The 23296-nt window shown below is 40.9% G+C and overlaps 1 protein-coding gene across 1 annotated transcript; it reads left to right on the top strand.

The window, feature by feature from the left end:
* Positions 1 to 1638: 1638 nt before the first annotated feature.
* Positions 1639 to 22855, top strand: anos1a (anosmin 1a; the record flags this gene model as incomplete). Its single annotated transcript, XM_084574831.1, has 14 exons — positions 1639 to 1857; positions 6125 to 6172; positions 12639 to 12704; positions 13142 to 13364; positions 15455 to 15639; positions 15762 to 15891; positions 17284 to 17489; positions 18002 to 18128; positions 18936 to 19043; positions 19189 to 19277; positions 19402 to 19570; positions 19761 to 19981; positions 20553 to 20694; positions 21490 to 22855. The coding sequence occupies 14 exons, from the start codon at positions 1639 to 1641 to the stop codon at positions 21540 to 21542; spliced, it is 1986 nt and encodes a 661-aa protein (XP_084430957.1). The 3' UTR covers positions 21543 to 22855.
* Positions 22856 to 23296: the final 441 nt, after the last annotated feature.

The following is a 23296-nucleotide window of genomic DNA, read 5'->3' on the forward strand; positions in this document are numbered from 1 at the left end:
ACTTTCACGTCTAGTTTGTTGTTCAGAAACTGGAAGTACCATTTAAATGTCGTTTCCTACATGTAGCCTAGATGCCTGGTCAAACTGAACCATGTTCATATACGGAACGTTGGTACACGACACACAGAACAGCAATAAATGACAACAACAATGTACACAGTTAGTTATTTCCTAAATTCCTGAAAACCAGTCCAAAAATCCAGTAAAGTTATATTCATATAAAGAGCACAAACCAAAACCAGATTAAATGCCACACTGTAACATATTATATCACATTACTCCTTGAATTGGAACAAAATACAGGTGTGAAATTTTCCAGTTTATTTATGTCAGTGATGATTCTTACACAAAAATTAATGACGGAGTTCCACAGGGCTCCCTACTAGTGTGCATACTTTTCACCTTTTACAGGCTGACTATAGACAATATTTTAGGGAACACTACAAAACACTGACAGGACCTAGAACGAAATATTTCTTTCTTACCCGAATGCCTGGTCTTTTTAGTGTGGAAACAACTGTGAAAAACTGTAATAATTCATCCTTCAGAGTTTGTTTACACAGATTTTAGGTTATTGAGGTGTTGCATCCTGGTCGTGTAATTAATTATTCAGACACGGGATGACAGAGCTCCAGACACAAAAAAACAAAACAAAAAATAAATTGAAATTCCGTAGAGCACTTTTCAATATTTATGTGTCACTGTTCAGTTCTCTCTTGAGTTCAGCGTCAGTCCACGCAATTGAGACAGCTCTGGTGTGAAGTGCTTGAAACATGTACAGTCCATAACATGCTTTTTTTGTACAATTAGTACAATTACAGTTATTATCTACCTTGACCGAGGAGAGCTGCACAGGCTTGCTGCCACCTATGCTGCAATATGTGCTGTGGCTGACAAGAATCAGTGCTACTGACACCATAAAACTATAAGCTAAATAAAACACGGCAAAGTATGCATCAACTCAACTCAACGTTCTGTTGGGAAACTTTTGGACCTGGCATTCGTGTGGATGTTACTTAGACATGTACCATCCACCTAGACCAGACCAGGACCTCACAAACACACACAACTAGGGGTTCAGTGTCTTGCTCAAGGACACTTATTCGAGGAATGAACCACTAACCCTCTGGTTCGTCGATACCTAGTGAGCTACTGCCATTCCCAGCAGGATGCAGCCTGACATGGCCTCCATATTCCCTAGATCCCAAACTGATTATGTATCTGTTGATCCACAGAGGCCCCTCCCCTCAACTCACAGGACCCAAAGGCCCCCCACTAACAACATTAGGTTGTCAGACACCACAGGACACCCTCAGAAGAATATGTACTTGAATGTGATGTCAAATATTCAAATTTAAAATAAAAAAATCTGAATAATTTTGTAGACTTCTACACTTTTTTTTTTTCTTTTCAACACATCGGAAAGTGTTGTCAATAAATCGCATCTGGTGCAGGCTTTGTCTGAGCTGTCAGTTGGGTTAACAGCAAAGGCTCACAGCATCCTGACCCTAATGTGTACGCCTAGATCTCATGGCTCCTCCCTTGGCTATATATATTTGCGGGTTCAGCTGAGCCTCCATCAGATTGCTCCCCACAGCGTTTTATTATTGTTTCACTCCTGAACACTGGGAAAAGAAGATGCTGACAAGAAGCAGCCTGGCTCCGTGGATTATTATTTTCCTCTACAGCTCCGGCGTGTGCGCCAGGAAGCAGCGCGCTGATCTTGATGGTGGTGGTGGTGGTGATGATGATGATGATGATGATACAGAGTCCTGGCCGGAGAGCGTTTACAGGGCGAGATGCGCATCGCGATGCCTGAGCTTGCACAGCGTAGCGGCGCTCTCCACACCTCTGCAGGTAAGGATGGCACCGGAGTGCGCATGTTTTGAACTGCTGCAGCTCAGTCACTTTTCCTCTTCCATCTCGTCGAGTTTGCATTCATTTGCATGACTCAACCTCAGACTTTAGAGACGCGAAGCTCGCTTAAACAGAAAATGTGCAGTGTTGTTGCGTAAATGGCGCTAAATGGTAAACAAGCAAAAAGAAGACATTTCTACTTTTTCAGACCTGTGAAAAGGAAGAAAGCAAACATGACTGACGTCCCAAGTAAAAATATATGAATCCTTCATGAGTGTGTTTCTGTGTTGAGCAACTGACTAAAATGATATAGAAGAGACATGTTGGCACAACTTATCAACCATGGCAGTCTCACAGTCTCAAAAACAGTGACATTATAGAGTTGATTTTTAATAATATTAACAACATTGGTGACTCACTCCTGTTTTGAGTAGAATAAATAAACCCTTGAGAGAGAGAGTCACTTATTTGCCGTCTTGCTCCAGGCTACAGACTGATTCCTATGCACTCACTTAGACCAATGATAACTGCACAGGATGATGGTCCAGTCTCCAAAAAAAAAAAAGAGAGAGAGAGAGAGAGAGAAACCATGCATGCATGCTGTGGTGCTGTCTTTTCAACTTTTTGACTTGTCTTCTGAACCAAGAAGACAACACTAAGACCAGCACCTCCTGGCTGTAACTAGGATTAATAGGATTTGAAAACTGTACCTCAGGCTGGCTGCGCCACCTGCCACTCTCAGCTCATTCGCGATTAGAAAAAGTCCCATTTGTGTGGGAAATAACTTTCACTTTTTAAAAGATATTTTTCTTAACTCCATGCAAAACCCCGTAAGCAAACTAACAACCCAAATGTTATTTTACTCAACGTCTTCTTTAAGCCCTGCACCTGCTGGGCATCCAACAACCAACCAGTGTTGCCAGATCCAGCGGTTTCACACCAAATTGTTCAGTTCATTACCAAATACCGCACTTCAGTTTATTGGTAGGCAGGCGGTGAGAGAAATAGATGGAGGGACGAGAAGGGCCGAAGGGTATGGGATGAAAGGGGGTCGGGGTTGCTTCTCGAGCCGCGAGAAATTATTTTGGAGGTGGTCATCACTGTGATGATGATGGACACAGAGGAACAGTTTACGGGATCTGTGTCAACTTCTCTTGCAAAAATCAGGTAAGAGCATTTTTTTCCTCTAACAAATTATTATAAATTATTACTTTACTTAGCCCTTTCTGAAAAATATTTAGTTTTTGACAAATAATTATGTGAACAAATGGAGTGAATAATGTTAAATATACAGTGTTTCATACAGTTTAGTAACGTTCACTGAAAATGCATGGTTGCATGGTTAAATCACAACCTAACCTTAAGTGCAGCCTTATCAGCTAATGTTACTGTGTGTTGCTCATATATGATAATATTGTCAGCTAGTTTCAAGCTTAAACAAACTCGTCACGAGGATTAAAGAAGCCTTGTAATAAGTAAATTTGTCCCGAACACAGAGGAGGACAGATGGGATCAGCTTGATCAACGCTGCTGGAAGGACAGAAGTCTAATCCAGTCACATCTTCTAGAATGTCCCAACAACTCATCCCTTCTTCATCATGCATCACGCACAGTTCCTCATCCTTCCACCATACTTCAGCCAACAACTCAAGCGATTTGTAAGTAATAAAGTCAGTAAGTAATAGGGTGTCAAGAAAATAATGGTAAATATCGGCATGGACATTCTAAATGAAGTTTAATCTTATTTGAAGGAATGTTTAAAAAGAAAGATTTCCTATTTTTTGAGAGTTTTGACTTTTTCCCCCCCAGATCCATCAAGGAGCATCTCATTACTGGCACTTTGGAGGAGGATTTTTCTTTATCCATTACGTCGCACTGCCACTTCTTCTGGTACAGATTTATTGAGCTTACTTACTGTATAGTTAAAATCTAGCATTAGAACCAGTGTGATACTTATCCACAATACAGTGTAGTATCAGAGCCATACAGACCATTCAGTGGACAGGAGATATTCCGGAAAACAATATGAGTTTTTGCAGATGGCAGCTGTTTGAAAGGTGTCTAACGTCAGCAGTGTACAGAAAGAAGAGGAAGGGAGCCAGAACAGTTCCCTGAGGGGCTCCCATGCTGGATATGACCACATTACATACACAATCCTGTGTCCTCACGTATTGTGGTGAGGTACTCCAATATCCACGATATGAGGTGGTGGTCCACTCCTCTGTACACCACCAGAAATGATACTCACAGTGCTCATAGCCTTTTCCAGGTGTGAGAGATAGAGCTTTCTAGGAAGCAGATGAACACAACTCACCTAGTCCAATGGCACAGTTACAATTTGTTGCTTTCTCCAGCTAGTAACCTGAAAAGACAAGACAGACACATGGAGAAGGGACATTTTTTATTTATTCATTCATTTTTTTGTCTGAACTGTTTGTAAATAAAAGGTTGATATTGTAAATTTACATTTGAGTATGTTAAAATAAGAGCTTTAGATAGACTGAATGTGTTGCTTGTGTCATTTTACAGTTTTAATCGCGTGTTTCCCTCTATTAAAGGTCTTTTATTGTAATAATTCTGAATAAATTTGTAAGATAAAGGTTTTCTCTAATAAAACTAACAAGTTTCTCTTGAGAGCTTTTAGTTCTATTTTTTTGTTAAAGTTTTTATGACTGAGATTTTAACAATACAGGAAAACTGTTAAAATTATTTTTTTAAATGCAAAACCTCAAATAGATATTTCTGTGAACGTATTGATTTTTCTAGATATTTTACTTTAATTTTATGGTATTAGTTCTATAGTCATTATGCCATTTTTTAAAGATTTTGTTTTTATTTTTTACAGTGTTGGCTACTTACTTTGACTTCACTGCTTAGATCTCCCGTATTATATATTTATTTATTAAGATTATTACATTTATAATTTTAACATTATTATCATAATATGATAATAATATCTATCTATCTATATTCTATATTTCACAAATCTATCACCCATATGCACCGATCAGGCATAACATTATGACCACTGCCCGAAGTGAGGTGAATCACTTCTTTACGGCACCTGTTAGTGGGCGGGATATAATAATAAGTGAACATTATGTCCTCAATGTTGTTGTGTTAGAAGCAGGAAAAATGAGCTAACATAAAGATTTGAGCGAGTTTGCCAGGAAACCTTGGGTCCTCCCATCCAGGTGGATGTTACTTTGACACGTAGCACCTACCAAAGCATTGTTGCAGAGCTTGTATACCCTTTCATTGAAACAGTATTTCCTGATGGCTGTGGCCTCTTTCAGCAATCCAATCGAGCATCTGCTGGACAAACAAGTCCTATCTATGGATAAACCTTGCAACTTATCGTACTGAAAGGATCTGCTGCTGACATCGTGGTGACAGATACTACACACACCTTCAGGGGTCTAGTGGAGTATATTAGGTGGTAGACATAAAGTGTATACTGCAGTGTATAACTGCTTGGGCAGGTTCAAAATTACTATTGACCAGGGGTTCATCAGCGTAGCGTGTTTTGTCCTACACGTGGGTCAGCATAAGTCACTTAAAAACCTTCGAGACTAAAGGCCTGCACTCTTCCTATCACTATGACATAGAGAACAGCTGTTCCTGCAATTAAAATCACTGAATACCCTTCAAGGTTTGTACATATTCATGAAAAACGGTGACATGCTGAATACTGAATGTAACCATGTGTTATCATTGATTTTCTTTGTGACGCCTACAGTGTCCTTGAGCGCATTGCTGACCTGTAATGACAAAGGCAATAGGAGCTTAGATTATTTTAGAGTCTGATGAAGACTGAGTGTTTTTTTTTTATATATACTTTCCACTGATAAGCTGTTTAAGTTACTGAAATACACAATTGTGTGTTTATTCCACACCAGTTGGTTTTTGGAGTCACGCTGAAAAATAAATCTACTGTACTACTGTCTCAGGGCCTGACCAGTGATCCTAGATCGACACTCATTATTTGCCAGCCTCAGGCTCTCAGCGGGGTGCCATGAGGACAGTTGCACAGACCGCAGAGATAAAAACAAAAAAACAGTAATTTGTCTTAATACAGAAAAATAACAGTTGAACTTGGAATGCTCTCTTGACAAGCTGTAATTATACTGCTCTCCTCTGAGCTGTGACTACTACTAACTGATAATTAGGGCATTAAAATGGTTTTCCTCTGTCCCCGATTCAATTAGACCAACTCATTCATTTGTGTTTGTCTTTTTTGTTTCCCTCTTTTTACTCTCCTCTTCAGAAAAACGGATCCTTGGGCTGGTGCCACAAGCATAGACAGTGCGCAAAGGTGGGTAACCTGCCGCCGTCGCCAGTTTGTCAAACACTGCAGCGCTTTCTGTTGCGAGAACAAATGACAGCATCTCTTGTCCCGGCAAATACCCTCCACATTTATTTGCACACTCTACCATATTGCCAATCAATTTGTTTCATATATGCAGTCTGTATGCACAGAAAGTGAACTAAAGTGCTTCATTCAGCTTTGCAGCCTAAATATAGGGAGCCACGTGGGACTGCTGCTGCTTTACAGTATAATAAATCACCGTACCGCTGTCTGAATTCACATTGTTCATTTGTGTGTGCCTCCTGGATGTGTATTTACAGGGATATGTGTAGGCCTTTCAGTGTGTGTGTGTGTGTTTGCGATTTTGCAGCAATAAATCATCCCACATGCAAACCGGTGACAGTGTGCTCCGTAGGTGTAGCTGTACATGTGCACACTCCTGCTATATTACAAATTCACCACCAAACATGGTTCTCTAAAGTCCTAAACATAATGAAATAGCTGGAATACAGCATCAACACTCATAAAAGAGGCATACTGGAATAGACGGAATGTATGCTTGGCAGGCTTTCCCTATGATATCATGTTCATTTCCAAGATTTCCCAGGGCAACATTTACGAAATGACGCTCAGATCATTTTATTTCACATCCGCTGTGAAGCTACTTTGTCCCGATATTTTTAGATATTTAACAGCGCCCGCGAGGAACATTGTCTGTCTTCCCGCCTTAGCAGCCTCTCGCTTCTGTCACCATGCGATCCTTGTGAATGGTAATTGCGATGACATGTTAGGGCATTAGACGTCTCACCAGCTGCATTATTAAGAGCTTCTAAAGGCCGTCTAATGAGTGATCACAGCAAGGAAATGTTTTCATGTCAGCAAGAGTTGGCTCATGATACTGAGAGCTGTCATGTTTTTTTTTTTTTTTTTTAATTCTGCTGATGTTGACGTTCATACATGTAATGGATGTATGAAATAATTGTACAATAGATGATGACTTTGTGTTACAGCCTTATGCCACCTCCTCTGACATTCTACATCTGCATCTCTTCCTTTGTCATCTATATAATAAAAGATGTATTTGGACCAATCTGTTCTGGGGACTCTATCGCATTCCACTACATGCTTCATATTGTAGCACAGTCACAGTCTCCATATTATATTCACTCGAACAGTATTATTTTACCAGCATTCAGCATTGTGTCCCTAGAATATTCAAATGTGGATCTTTACAGGTTGCTTTTTAATGTGACACATTGTTTTGTTTTTTTGTTCATTTTGTTTTTACCACACCTAGCTTATATGGTTTTAAGTCGGCGAGAAATTGTGTTTTGATTGAGTCGGTCCAGACAAAGTAAAAAAAAAAGAAAGAAAGAAAGAACTACAGACTTCTGTTTAATTCAATTTTAACTTTGTGAAATGTTAATGAAACGGGTCAGTCGTGTGCCAGATTGTATCTGCTGTTATTTCATACGTATACAGTACGTGCCGCTGCAAGAGCTGCGATTGGTCCGCTTGGTAGTAGTGTATTTCCGCTTTAGTATTTCCAGCTGCTTCTCCATCTCCGCAATTTTTGAATTGATGGTTTTGGATCAGTAAAGATGGAACACATCAAGGGAAGGTTAACTGAGGAGGTTCGGAGATACAAACATTTGTATGGTTATTCTTCTGCGAAATTTCGGCAAACGTTTCAGTCGCCATTGTTGAAAGTGAAGCAGGAAGTGAAAAGTGAAGCAGGAAGTAGTAACAAAAGTGTGAATGGCTCACACTGGCATAGGTTACGTGCGTAGGTTACACCAATGCGCTGCACCTTTAAATAGTTTGTTATTTAAAGGTGTAGTTTGCCAAAATCACTACTGTAAGCTTAAATGGATAAGAACACATGTTAAAGCATACGAAGATATCTTAATTTGAGCACAACCGCTGCTTAATCAGGTTATCTATCTAGTCTAGCAGCACCAAAAGTACCACATTTAGGTGGAAAAAGAAAAATCACATTTACCTTATTTTGATATAGTGAACTACTTCGGACATAAATACCAGTTTGGATATAGACCAATCAGGCATAACATTATGACCACCCTCCTAATACTGTGTGGGTCTCCCTTGTGCCTCCAAAACTGCTCTGACTCATCAGAGAATGGACACGGTCCTTCTAAGGATGGCCTGTGGTGTCTGGCAACAGAATTTTGTTAGTGGGCGCCTTTGGGTCCTATGTGTTGGGCCTCTGTGGTCCAGGCTTGTTCCAGATACTTGATCAGTTTGGGATCTAGGGAATTTGGAGGTGTTTCTGGTTTCATGTGACTGCTCCCATCAAAGAGTGTCATAGCATGGTCTGGTCCAGGTGGGTGGCACATGTCTAAGTAACATCAACATGAATGCCAGGTCCAAGAGTATCCCAGCAGAACATTGCATTGTCACAAGATGTTTAATGTTATTTACCCTTCCTGTCAGTGGTTTTAATGTTGTGGCTGATTGGTGTATAAACACAACGGCACAACTGCAACAAGTCTTACATCATGAAAGCAAACTAGCTAACCTGTGCGTTTGATTAGAAGTTTTGTTCTGATAAATGGGCATCATCTTGGAGTTGATCTTTTGGAGTATCGTTCTCATAATACACACATGGTATCTGGCTGCATGGGCTTATTTCACTTCTTACTGCCTTCCATCCCTCTATATAATGTGTGCGAGGCAGGTCAACAGGCAGTGTCATGGATGACTCACTGCAAACCTTGACAGTTAACAGAAAGAGGATCAAAAGATCATTTAACACAGCGAGGTCACCAGGAACCCCAGATACCTTTACCCCTTCGCTATGACGAGAACCTGTTGTCAGTATAAAAGCAGTTCACTGCTGCTACACTGTTGTTCTACACAGTCTATGCATGGCATGGATACTTCCAAGCCACTAAGCTTACAGGGGCCTGATAAGAAGCTTGTTGATGACTGCTTCTGTGAAACACTTTGGCTCGAGGTCGTTTGGCCCTATCTCGTCCTCGTGGATCCTGGAGGTAATGAGTGCATGTTAATCCTTCCGTCACTATTTCCTCCAGGCAGATCCCCATTTGCAAGTGCCAGGGTTGATTAGCAAGACGCTCCCACACAGTCCGCTTCGATTCAGCTCTTAAAAAAGGGATTAAAATGGCACTGTATCATTGGAACCATGGAAGGACGTCAACTGACACTGGTGTCCCAGACAATTGGCATTGAGTGCAGTGTAACGACCCTCTTTCAGTAGCACTTGGCAGTCATTAGTGGACTTCAATACTCCCTACAGTCTTCTATGATGTTTGACTGTGAGCCAGACATCCTTTTCTTTTGCCCTTCTTCTTGTCAGACTCATATTTTCAAGCAAATGAAACTGCTTGTGAAATAATTTGCTTGCAGTTTGTTTCTTGGGAAAGGCTGATGTTTGTCTGTAGATGTTTGGAAGTCTGGAACGCTTTCAAAGACAATGCTAGCCGTTATATCAGGAAGCCAGAGACAAACATGGGGTCTGCTTCCTCTCCGAGGGGTTTGTCTGGGCAGCAAATCAAACGGTGTCAAGCCCCAGAAGAACGGCATTTCGCGCGGTCAGCAGAGAAGTTGTCTGCTCCATTATCTCTGGTTGGAGCACGTCTACTGCAACAAACCAGACACGCACACATGCAAACATACACGCCCGTGTTTATATGGCTGTCTTTGTGAGTACATTCATTAACGTAATGCATTCCTAAACGTCTAAACTAAGTGCCTAACCATCCCTAACCATTACTCTAACCCTAACCATGACCAAATTTTAACCTTTACCCTAAAACCGAGCCTTAACCCTCATGCAGCCGTGTAAAGATGTGAGGACCGGCTAAAATGTCCTCACTTGCACAAACGTCCTCACGCCAATGGTTTAAAACTGGTCCTCAGAAAGATAGCTGGACAAGACCACACATGTACACACTTCACATGGCATTCATTTCTGGGGTAGTCGCGTTAACCCTAACCTAAACTTTAAACCAAGACCTCTTCCTCAAATGTAACGATTTAACCTAAAGGACATGTGTAAACTCATTTTTGTAACAACTCATCCACTACAAGTACTTACACACAGTCCAACACATTCAGCTTTACATTATAGAAAACAAATACATGTCATGTTCTGGAGCTAAAGGCTCGGATCCCAAACCAGTTCGTTTGGTGTTGAATCCTGCATCGCAGACAACACATATCTCCGTTCTCCTGGTTGTCATTGGGGACTTAGGTGCTTTTTTAAAATCTCTCTCAACCACGTCTAAAAGTTCCCCCGAGTCAGCTTTATTTGGGGCGCAGTGAAATGGAAATGCTTGATTTGAGCTTGAAATGGGGCAGAAAAACTAACCGACGATGAGGCAGAAAGGGAGTGGCGTGAGAGAGGGAACGTCAGCCTGGATTACTGGAGGAGTCCTCTCGTGGAGACCAGGGAAGGGAGATGGGAGATGGCAGGGCTGGGACAGGGCTATCAGACATGCTTCAAGACATTCTTCAGTGCATACCAGGAAGACTTGAACTCCATGTACACTCAGTAGTCCGTTTAGCAGCAACCTTTTCTTTCCCTCCTCACTCTTGCTGTACACACTGGCCCTGAGGCAACACTGGTATATAATAGCATCAATAGCAGCGTCAGTTTTGTTGGATATCACGATGTTTATTAATTTCATAGTTACTTGGTTACTTCTGATCTTTGTGAATGGGATCTGACGACTTTTGTAAATCTTGTTGCTCTTGAAAATTTCAGTAAGTACAGTAAGTTGGAGTTGAATCGGGGAGGGTTTGCCCTAGCTTTCAAATGAGTTTGTTTAACCTGTAGATTTGCTTAGAGCCTCTCCGATCTTCTTGTATTACTTGCTTTGATCGTTGTACTTTTGGCAAAGGTGCTGCATCCCGAGAAGTCAGTGATTAAGTGGAGATCATGTCATTTCATCCTGTTAACTGATATATTAATACTATGCATTACCCAGTTTGTTTGCATTTAATAAATATGTATGCAGTTTGACTTGCAAAGTAAGATAAGATAATCTTTCATAGTTAACATTATTTAGAATTGACAGCGGTCTCTATTACTACTGTGTGGTGATGTTCTAAGTATAAAGTGGTTTGCCATTGGTGGTATTGCTGTAGCCATAATATATACAGTATGTACAGTAAGTATAAATGCAGGAATGATGCGTATAAACATGATTCAAACATGTGCCAACTATGCCTTAGTGGAGTGAACGAAAAGCAGCAGCTGTCTGGAAGAATGTGAAAATATATTTCTTCCAGACCCTACAGGCAGGAAAAGGCTCCAGGCTTTGATTGGCTGAGCACTTATATCCCTGTTTATGTATAATTTAGTGTGTAAACGAAAACATTTAATCCACTGCAGTTGTATTAGTACTCAAGAGAAATGTGAGGTTTGCATACGATATTATGATCTAAGAGTTGAGTTCACTGTACACACCATGAGACATTAGGACGGGCTGGGTGTTTATGGTAGTGAACAACCAGACGCTGCTCTTAAAGGAGGGCCTCTTCCTCCAATTTCCTCAATGTTTTCGACGACTAGTATTAAAGGACCTTGTCTGAGTTTGGTTTCTGTCAGCCTTATAATCGTTACTTGTTGTTTAGAAGGCAAATCCGGTAAATAAGTAACAAATATCCAAACTGCTGAGACATACAGTACTCTCTCCAGACCTCACTAGGTAAGCATTTACAGAACTTTGTGTAACTTTCAGATGACTTGTCATGCCTTTGCGAAACTGTACATCGCCCTCCTCCCCGCTGTTTCTCACTACAGCATGAAATTGCATTCGGCGTAGAGTTTCTCCCTTGGACAGCTTCTGCTTACTGGTGCGGGATTCAGCTTTATGGTATAGCGGGTCGCGCTGTTAATTCCTGACATGCTCCAGAAACAGCCTGTGAACCCAGGGCAATATTCATTAACTTTCCTTTGTTTTTGGGAGTGCCTACGTGCACCAAGTCCTCTTGCACTGGGCCGCTTCATTTAACAAAATAAAATGAAATGCCACTTTTTGAGCCATTTCTGACTACAGTGTTTATCAGAATGCGTCAATTTGATTGGCTGAGTAGCATCATGTCATGTGATGTACGGTGCACATGTTTAGCCTATGACTTTTTTGTGGTTGCTAATTCAATGGCAAAGACAGAAGTGCATTCAAAAATAAAAAAAAAGTTATCCAGGATCAATTGATTGTTGGCCAGCAGGCTTTTGTTGGTATTGGAGAGCAGTTGGGGGGGGGGGGGTAACTTATTTTATCCAGGAAATGGCTCAGAACTGTGACTTAGTTCTCAGTTTCATGTTAAAGAGCTGTTCAATAGATTTGGTTCATTCGCAAACATCACAACTCTACTATAGTCCTTATTATGACAAACAGAACCCTAACCCCTCTACCCCTAACCCTTCATATCCACCTCTAATCTGTATCATTGCTCACACTCGCTGCTGTCTTCTCCACAGTGCCTGAGGCCCTGCAAAGACTCCTGGGACATGAAGAGGAAAAGCAACTGCCGGGAGCTTTGTGAGGTATGCTAAAATGGTAAAGAAATATGGTTTTGGTGAAATAATAGAATCATCTGTTGGTCAAAACACAATACGATTCAATCAGCCTGCAAAGTGACACAGTTGAATTAACATCCCTTTCATAACCTTCATGAAGCTATGATTTAGTGAAGGATTGTTATATTGGAAGGGGTTTGTGTTCTCTTGTATACCTAATAAACTGGCACATGAGTGTGTATTACTTTTAAATGCATTTACTTCATGCAAATATCTCTGCTGGGGCAAATGATCAATAATGTTTTAGTGTAATTATGACAAGAAAAACTTTATGTCAAAAATGTGAAATCAGCATCCAAAAACATACTCATTATCAAATAGCCATGAAAACCAAAACAGGCCATATTACCAAAAACAACTCCCTCCAAGTCCTGGCTTCTGATGTTAACTGTTATTTTCCGCAGCGGGTGTTTCCCAAAAAACACTGGGAGTGTGTGACCAGCTGTGAATTCCTTCATTCGGTGTTGGCGGTGAAGCAGGGCAGTTGTCCACCTCCAGAGAGAGCCAGTGGCTTCGCAGCAGCCTGTGTGGAAAGCTGCGATCACGACAGAGAATGCTCGGCTCGGAAAAAATGTTGCTCCAATGGCTGTGGCTATACCTGCCAGTCTCCCAAAGACCTCTACAAGGGTAAGTCAAGCCAGAAGAATAGGAAGAAATTTAACATGAATTAGCTCAATGCCGCTAGCTGCACTCCACATCTGTAGTTGAGGGTCGTTTAGGTTTATAAAAATGCTTGCTTAGGGTTTGTGAAACAAATTGTGTTGAAAATGCTTGGTGAAGAAAATCCACTGTGGCTGACAAAAGCCCAATAAATTTAAGAGAGTGTTTCCAAACTAATAACAGAAATTTAAGAGTAAGAATTAAACAGTGTTGTGAAAAGTCATATCTTTAATGCCCAACAAAACAGAAATCACATGCGAATTAGCTCCAGTGAAAAAAAAATAGAGGGAAAAGAGCACAATGGTCCCTACTGCAAAATATATAATAACACACGATTGCTAAAAGGTAATAACCTTGTAGCCTTGCAACAAAGAATGAAATCATCAGATTTCTCAAGAGAAAGCAGAGTTTAAACTTCATGATGAAAATATCCAGACAGGTTTTAGTACTCAGACCTCATCCTGATTGCTGACTTGGAATACTTTTACTTTGTGTTTATCCAAAACACATAATTAAATCAGTATTAAGACAGCATCATTCTTGATGTGTCATGACTGATGGCATTTAACGAGTTGAAAAGATAGCTAACGAAAAGATATACATTGTAGAACTTCTTGTTTAAAGGTAATATCAGTATTGAGGTTTCAGTGGAATGTCATCAAGTAGAGATGTGGACTTAAATATTACTTACTGAAACTTTATTTAATTATGTATTTTCTAACAAAGACCACACCTTAATTGATACAAATAAGTTTACTGCTGGACAGGTCATGAGATGAATGGATGGAGGGATGAGAAGGGTCAAATGGTATGGGATGAAAAGGGATGAAAAAAGGTCAAAGGGTATGGGATCAAAAGGGTCGGAGGGAATGGGATGAAGAGAGGTGAAAAAGGGTCGAGGGCATGGGATCAGAAGGGATGAAAAGGTGTTGAGGAGACGGGATGAAAGGGGTTGAGGAGATGGGATGAAAAGGGGTCGAGGGGAAGGGATGAAAAGGAGTCGATGGCATGGGATGATAAGGGGTCGAGGGGATGGGATGAAAAGGTGTTGAGGGAGGAATGTATAGACTGATGATGGTAGAGGAACCCAGGGAGTGAGACTCGGGTGAGGGGCACATCTCAGGAATCTTCGGGTCCTTGTCCCCTGGTTCCTATAATGAAAGGTGGAAGAGGAAGAAAAGAAAAGAGGGATGGGGAGGATGGGTGTTGAGAACTGAGATGAAGAGAGGGTTAGGACACACTTTCATAGGTAAGTGTGGGAAATAGAATAGTATGGGGCATGGTTTAGCTTCCGAACTTAAGTTATAATATCGTGATTTATTTTAAAGCACGTCTTAATGCACCAAACTATATCATTAAACTGTATTTGTCAGAAAAGTATTGTGTTATTATTATAATTTTTACTTTCCGTGGCTTACTGAAAACTACAAACTTCTTGCTAAGTTAAAATCGATGTCATCTCCACCTCTCTCTGGCCTTCTACTCAGATATGAGGTTATTCCAGGTGGAGATTGTCTCTGTTAACAAACGGTGCGCTGCTGTGAGTCAGGTGAAGCTTGTCCTATTTAGGGCTCCATTGTCAGAAGACAGATCAAAGAGAGCCGGGGAAAAACAGATCCTGTGAGCTCGCAGCAGTATGTTCAGGCCTCGCTGATGGCAACACACGCGATATGAAGAGGAATAACGCGGGGAAACTCATTGTGCCTTTTCGCGGCGTCGCACTTAGCAAAGCTGTAAATCCCCACGTTCCCGAGGGAAGCTTTCTGAGAGCTCCGCGTCCTCTCTGCTCACACATAGCTAATATGAGCTGAGAATTACAGCGGAGGGTGGATTCTGGGAGGGATGCAGGAAAAGACTAATTCTAAAAAATTAACAAATATATTAGGTTCGTGATTCACTTTTACTTTTTAAATAAATTACGAATATATCTCATTGACTTTTCACCTATGAACTACAGTCACAGCCACTGTAGTTTTAATAAAAAGAGAAGAAGCAAGACATTAGCAGAATTCTGAGCAGCAGTGCATCGTTTTTATAAGAGGATATTGTCGGTCCAGGTACTCCTCTGAAGCCGAGGAAGGAGTTGGGCTTTGAGGAACTCTCCCTTGGCCAGCTGGAGGTGCGCTGGTCCTCTCGCTTCAACATCTCAGCTGAGCCTGTGGTCTACGTCCTGCAAAGGAGGTTTAACTTTGGCATCCAGCCCAGTGAGGACACTGCCACCCCCTGGCAAATGGTTGCACAGGTTAGTTCACTGCCACCAATGTAGAAAAGTTAACTGTGTCAATTTTCTATTAATAGTGTTAAGAAATCAAGAAATAATTATTTTCCTAAATATCCCTGGATTGCTTTCTTGATCCTTCATAGACCACAGAGCAGGGAGCGAGGCTGTCTGACATCAGGCCCGGGCGCTGGTACCAGTTCAGAGTGGCAGCCGTCAACCTCCACGGGACCCGAGGTTTCACCACGCCCAGCAAGCACATCCACTCTAGCAGAGGTCAGACAATGTGTGTGTGTGTGTGTGTTCATCTGTGTGAGAGAGTTTGTTCTTGGACAGGGGTGCCCACACTTTTTGTCTTGCTGTTTGTTCTGGAGGTGCAAAAGATAAATGACATCTAAAACATATTTTCAACGGCATGGATCGACGTATTTGTGGATTTAATTTTTTATTCTTTTATTTAATAAAATCATCTGATGCCAGCAACAAATTGCACCATACGCCACAAAGATAATTCAATAACCTTTCACAAGCAAAGATCACACCTTAATCAATGCACATAAATTTACTGGTAGACAGGGAGTGAGAGAAATGGATGGCGGAATGAGAAGGGTTGAAGTGGATGTGATGAAAAGGGGTCGAGGGGATGGGATGAAAATGGGTTGAGGAGATGGGATGAAAAGGGCAAGGGCAAGATTGGGAGGGGTTGGACGGAGCAACAGTGTAATCAGCTTGAGAAACACAGACAGAACTACAACTGGACTGAACGCCGATATAAATAAAATGAAGGGAAAAGTACCAATGTGCACTTTAGCACATCCAGAAATCCAGCTGCAGCAGTAGAAATGGTTGGGTAGTGGTGGAGGCTTGTTAGCATTAGCATCAATTAGCTTTGATACTGAACAGCTTCTAAACTTGTTTAAGTTGAGATTTGACTCGCCAGTCCAAGGGGTGAATATGAAAGGAAAAGTCCAGTTTCCTTGACTCTCCAGTTTCCTGCTTCCAGTTGGTTTATGGTAAAGGTTTTCCAGTGCTGAGTATTGTGGTGTGAGCCTGCTGGTATCAAGTGGCTGCTGTGTGTGTCTAAATCAGGGGGTGTCAAACTCATTTTAGTTCAGGGGCCACACACAGCCCAATTTGATCTCAGGCGGGCCGGACCAGTGACATAATAACGACAACTCCAAATGTTTCCCTTTGCTGTTAGCACAAGGAGCTAACTAGCAACAGTCTGCATTGTGGTCACGGTTTAGCATCCCGGTTTAGAATTCCCCACGGAAAAAGGCTCTCATTGAGTGTCCATTCTCTCCAGCGGGCAACTACACTAAGTCGTGCAGGCAGGCACGTAACTAAATCACACTAACTTAAATAAATATAGCTTGTTGAACTAAGTTTTAGCTAACTGGCTAATGAAACAGATTTACACCTTTCTATACCATTTGCGACACAAGACTATGGTGCGTTCAGAAACCATGTTGAACATAGGACATTCCATATACTTGATGAACCTTCCCAAATACTAGTAGTCTTCTATGTAATTTTAATTTTGGGGCAGAGTGATTAGGTTACCAGTGCTACATTAGCCTACATTTTTAGTAAGTTCACTAAAAAAGACCTGTGGATTTCAATTCCTGTCATATACCATAAGCCATTGTCCAACATGTCACCTTTCAGACCCCTCCAACCCTCCAGCTCCCTCCGATCTCAGAGTGGTCAATATGAACTTTGGCCCTGGTCGGACGGTGTCAGCCAGGATCCATTGGAGCATGCCCGTTGATCTGGATGTCCCTGTCCACCACTACAAAGTCAGCTGGAGCTGGACCGCAGATGGACACTCCTCCGCCTCGTCTCTAACAAAAAGGAGGAAGACAGTGAGAGAGGTAAGGACTGACAGATAGTGGTCTGAGAATGTCCTGACGTAAATGTTAGTAGCTGGTGTGTGTTTCCTACGGTGTGTGTGTGTATGTTAAAAATGAGGAAACCACCTCAAGGACTGCAAATAAAAGCAATATTACTTTATTTAAAAAAAAAATTCTAGCAAAGCAAACTAAATAATGTGCCATAATGTCAAATATCCAGGTATTTAAGACACTTCTAGTTCATGAAAGTAAAACTGACATGGCTTTGACTGTTGTTGACACACAGTTACATAAAAATGTAATTATACACTGATATCTGACATCCAGGAATGGATGACGGCCATGGGAAATGTTTTGAAATTTAAAACGGCAGGTGGTGGTTTATCACTCTGACACAGGATGCAATTTTCAGGGTTGGTAAAAAAAATAAAATAAATAAATAAAGCAGCGAGAAAAATAAAATGCAAAGAAATGCATATTTGGGAGAGAACTTTCTTTGAAAACAGTCGTATGTTCTCCCCTTTGTGATGCAGAATCAGGTGGAGCTTGACAGCATGCGAACAAACAGGACCTACAGCGTGGAGATCCAGGCCGTGTCCTACTGGGCGCAGACTCAGCTCAAAGGCCCCCGAGCTCTCCTCCACTTCACCACACGGCGTAGTACGTCCTAATGCACGATGAATGCATGAAATTAAGACTGTCGAAGGGGTCTACTTGCATTTGAATTTAATTTTACTCTTGTAGTATGACCTTTTCACGATATATCTTGGGATGCTGAACATTTGAACCTCTGTATCTCTGAGCTTCACACCTACAAACGCATATGCGTGACAGAGCTGAAAGATCTTTTAGCTGTTTACTATTCAGTAGAAATAAGGTTGACTGATGTTCAAGGGGAAATACAACGTAGCGATATCTGTTCAAGACATTTCGTCACACTGTGTATTTTGGTCCACTGAAAGTCATCAACTGCGCCAATTGCCATGAATTATTTTATAAATACTACCCAGAAGATGATTTATTCGTTTAAAAGTTAAGTATGCTTTTCATACACCGATCAGGCATAAAATTATGACCACCTGATATTGTGTCGGTCTAACTTTATGTCCCATGGGTTGATTGGAGGGGCCTCTGTGGATCAGGCTTGTTCCAGTGCATCCCACAGATACTTAATCAGTTTGGGATCTAGGGAATTTGGAGGCCAGGCCAACACATTATGCTGTTTTTTCTGCAATTATAATTAATTAATTTGGCATATTTTCCATCTAATAACACCTCAGTTTGCACAGTGTGCTTTGAAATGAGGATATCACTTCACCAAAGATGAACTCTACAGACTGTGCATGTTAAAAATGCAAATGGAGATTGTACTGAGCCAGGCGAACAGAGTCTGGAGGCAGGAAGTGCTGCTAGGACTTCAGCCCTCGATTAAATTCACTTTATTGGATTTTTTGTTTTGTTTTTAAGCCTCCAAAGCTGCTCCGCCAAACTATCCGGGTGACATTCTGGACGTGGGGACGCCGTTCTACCAGGATGGACAGCTCCAGGTTCATGTTTACTGGCAGCGCAGCACAGGTACACACAATATGTAAGAGGGCTATCTGTTGTGACATCAGTTGATAATCTGAAGTTACATTGGAACAATAGCACATTAAAGTTATTTTGCACCGTGTGTTAATCGCAAAATCGACAGTGTTGTAATATCTTTCTGTTTGTGCAGATCCTTTAGTTGAGTACTACAGAATCCAGTGGGGACCAGAGAATTGTGGACAAAACCAGACCAGGCCTATGGAGAGGATCAGCACACGGGTAAATCTAAAATAAAACCGTGAACATGCCAACAAAATGCCAAACCTTATCACTGGCATTTTGTACCAGTGGAAACCAACCATAATCCAGTCGGCCGCAATCTTTTTTTGTCCTTCTGTTCTAGGAGAACTTCATCAGCCTGCAGGGTTTGCTCTTCTCCTGCAAGTATAAAGTCCTCCTGCAGCCATTCAGCAAGAAGAGTCATCCTCCAGCAGAAAGCACAAGCTTCCTTACTCCATCCTGCGGCGCCATCCAGACCAAGAGTCCAAAACCAATCACGTGTCCTGGAGCCGGTGAGATGGGAAGCATCTATTTAAAAATACATGATATGATGTTGTCACCATTCAAGTGATGTGACAGATTGTAATTTTATTTTATTTTATTAATGTCTGCACCATAAGACTTCTCCTAGAAAACACTGGCTAGGTAAAGCCCTTGTGATGAAAAGTCTGGGAAACTCATCGACTTTCTCAATTCTTTCAGCCGTGTCATCCCAGAAGGTCCTGGTGAAAGCAACCAACCTGACAGCGTCCTTCCAGGTCAGAAGCAACAACCTGACAGCCATCTTTAGCTGGGATTTGCCTCCGTCCCACCAGCAGATCACTGGTTACCAGGTGACCTGGGCTGAGGTCATCCCCACCAACCAGCATAACAGCTACAAGCTACCTCACAGCCTCATCTCCCAGTCCCAGATCTTACCACCGGTCAGTAAATTGACTGTATTATAATGCAGCATAGATCTTGTGATTGCCTGATACCTGTATGTTCGGTTAAAACATGTGGATACCCATCAGTTTAGCTTGTCATAAGCTATGAGGTAACAGGAAATGTAGAATTACTTTGTTTGCAATGTAAAAAAAACAGATGACTTAATTACTTACTCAATATTTAAGAGACAACCAGTATCTTAGTGGCTTAGTGGCTGTGAGTATATTCAAATTGCACTGTAGCTTCCAACAACAATGGCAACAGCAACACTTAGCTATTTTAATATTCCTCCCTTACTTTTAATGCAATTAATTCATTTTATAGGCACTAAATGTCCAAAATGTTGACATAAGATTACTGAAATTACCACGTACCATGAATAGACAGCCAAATTTTATATTGAAATATAAGAAAGTTTGACTCTAAAAATAAGATTAATCTTTACATAGTACTTGGATTGCCATGTCATGATATCCATATGTCATTTTGTCATGAAATTTCCTTTTTTTGACTTTCATTTTATATTTGTCTGTGTGCTTACGTATCCAACTTTCACCTCTCTTTCAGGATGGCAATGTTCTGGTGGTGTCGGGGCTACACCCTGCCAGCCTGTACAGGCTGGAGGTCAGGGCCATCACAGCTCAAGGTGAAGGTCCTGCAACCAGCAGGACCTTTCAGACTCCTGGATACCAAAGCATCCCAAAGCAAAGTAAGACATTCAAAGGATAAAAAAATAAAACACAGAAAGAAAGGAAAACAGGGACACGGTTGGATTTTTAAAAGCTTCTACACATTCGTGTTTGTGTACTGTGCTCAGTTGATAATCTTCCTCACTTTTCTGGTTTTGTTTTACTGTTAGACAAGTTAAATCTGGTTAACTCTTTGAATTTCTTCTCCACTTTCACAAGATGTAGGCTATGGTTTTAGAAGATAAACTAATAGCTAAATTAACTTGTGTCTAGAGATGTGACATTCGCAAAACGAATCAAATCTTTTGACCGGCTCTTCAAAGCGAACGGAATCGAGTCGCAATTGTATTTTTGTTTTTTAAATGTGACAAATGAATACTCCTCACACCCTCTCTACCATAGACTGTAAATAAAGATGGACGATGGATCAGCTTCTCAAAGGGGAAGCCAAAGCGAGTAGAGCTCCTCTGGCTGCAATACAGATCATTAGCTCTATCCCCATGTTAGTGGATGGGACTTGGGCCATACTAAAACGTAATTTTTTTTTTCAAGGCTGGTTTCTCTCATTTTAGGTAGTAATAATGCTGATGCATGTCCGTGTTTCATTCAAGTGTAAGTTTTGTTTTAGTTAGTTATGACTATAATATCATTATGATAAAAGTAGTTACCCCCAGGGCTGGCATCTTAAAAATAAATGAATATCTAAATGAGCCAGTCTTTTGAACGGTTCTTTGAAAGGAACGGATCCACAAGATCCGGCTCCCTGCAAAGAGACAAAAATCACATCTCTACTCATGTCTTCTCCTCTCACTCAGGATCCAGGCTGAGGAAACATCACCACAAACAGCCAATCATTGAGAGGCACTGAGCCCAGAAAACACGACCCAAGTCTCCTAAACTCAGGATGATGAAGAATCTATAGCGCAGTGATGACAAATGACAGGTAGAACCTCACCAGCTTCGTGATCAAGATTAAAAATGTGGATTGGGCTGTTAAAGATCAATGAAACAATTATGATAAGACTGGCAGCCTTTATACTACTCTTCATTTTTCTGAGTGAGCCAGAGATTAAACAAAGGAGGTCATTTTTTTAAATGAAAATAATGTCACCAAAACAATACCAACACCTGAGACACTGCAAATCCTCAGCCATGGTCTCATGGATTTACACTAGCAATACAGAGTTATCACAGTTAATGATATTTAGGTGTGATAAATCAACTGCGTTAAAAATCAGAAACGATCAGTGCTTGAGTTAAGTTGTTCTTCGTTTTTGACTACAATCGAGACACGTTTGTGATCTGTAGCCGTCCATCGTGATAGCACGTCATTACTGTAAGCATGCAGTTTTAATCAAAAGGTACAAAGACCTTTAGATAGAATTGCATGCAAATACAGAAACGTGGAATAAACAGTGTTGTCATTGAGTAATACTTTCGGTATATTTTAAATCCTGAAAATTTTTTCAAAATCAAGAAGTTCAAAAAAAGAGGACTTCAAATATATTTAGTCTGCGAGTAGACATCTTAGATAAAAGTTAATATATACACATATTACAGATATTAAATCTAACAGTAACCGATTGCCCATCAATAAACACAGGGGGTGATGACATACATTAAGAATTAAGAATACATTAAGAAAATTATTATATTTAACCTGAAACAAATAAAAAAATCACGAATCATTGAACCTGGTTATCCAGTTAGTGCACACATAGTGTTAGCTTCTGATGACATTTACCCTCTACCTAAGAAGTATAGACAACTGATACCAAGCCCTAATTCCCTGTTTTTGATGCATGCAAACACACAAATGTGATGTCATTTAGTGGTGCCTTCAGTGTATTTCAAAACCCGAACACCAACTCCTGCAACTAATTCGCAATAATGATCCTAACCGATGATGTTTGTTGTGTTGTAAATGACATGTAGCTCTCCTGTACTCCTGTAAATGCTGTATATACGGTTTGTCTCTATTTATTAATTGTGGTATATACTGTATGTGTCTGTAAGCATAATACATATGTATGTGTGCTCAACCTTTTGTAAACCTCTAGAGAACCTGTGCAAAAAAATGTTTTTAACTAAAGATACATTCCATGTCAATATGTGTGCAGTTTTATTATTTTACATTTAATTTTATCTGCTCCTTCATCATATTTTAATTATTAGCACACATAAGTGTACTCGATGGGAGAATTCAGAAAGATGGTGCAACCACAGCTCTATTCCTGTGGGGAGAAGCAAAGTCATGAGAAAACAAATATTTGCCCTTGACTTCTGCCTCCCTTATTCTTCACTTAGTCTGCAAACAGAAGATTTCAAGAACCCCAGGGGAATACAGTATGTGGTTATAAGGATGTGTGCTCTCCTACTCACACACACCAGAGTTACTCATGGCAGAGAAGCGTTCAAAGCTCAACAGTGGTTGCATAGTGCCTCACTCCTATCTATCAACCCGCAATTGTAAATGCGGGTAATTTTTGAAATGTGATAAATGAATAGCCTACTCCGGTACCCTCTCTACCATAGTCTGTAAACGACGGATGAGCTGAAGGCAAAGCAAGTAGAGCACCTGTTATGGCCCCTGCCATTTCAGTCGGCCGCCCACACACAGGT

The sequence above is a fragment of the Chelon labrosus genome (assembly GCF_963514085.1).
Source record: "Chelon labrosus genome assembly, chromosome: 24".
Lineage (NCBI taxonomy): Eukaryota > Metazoa > Chordata > Actinopteri > Mugiliformes > Mugilidae > Chelon > Chelon labrosus.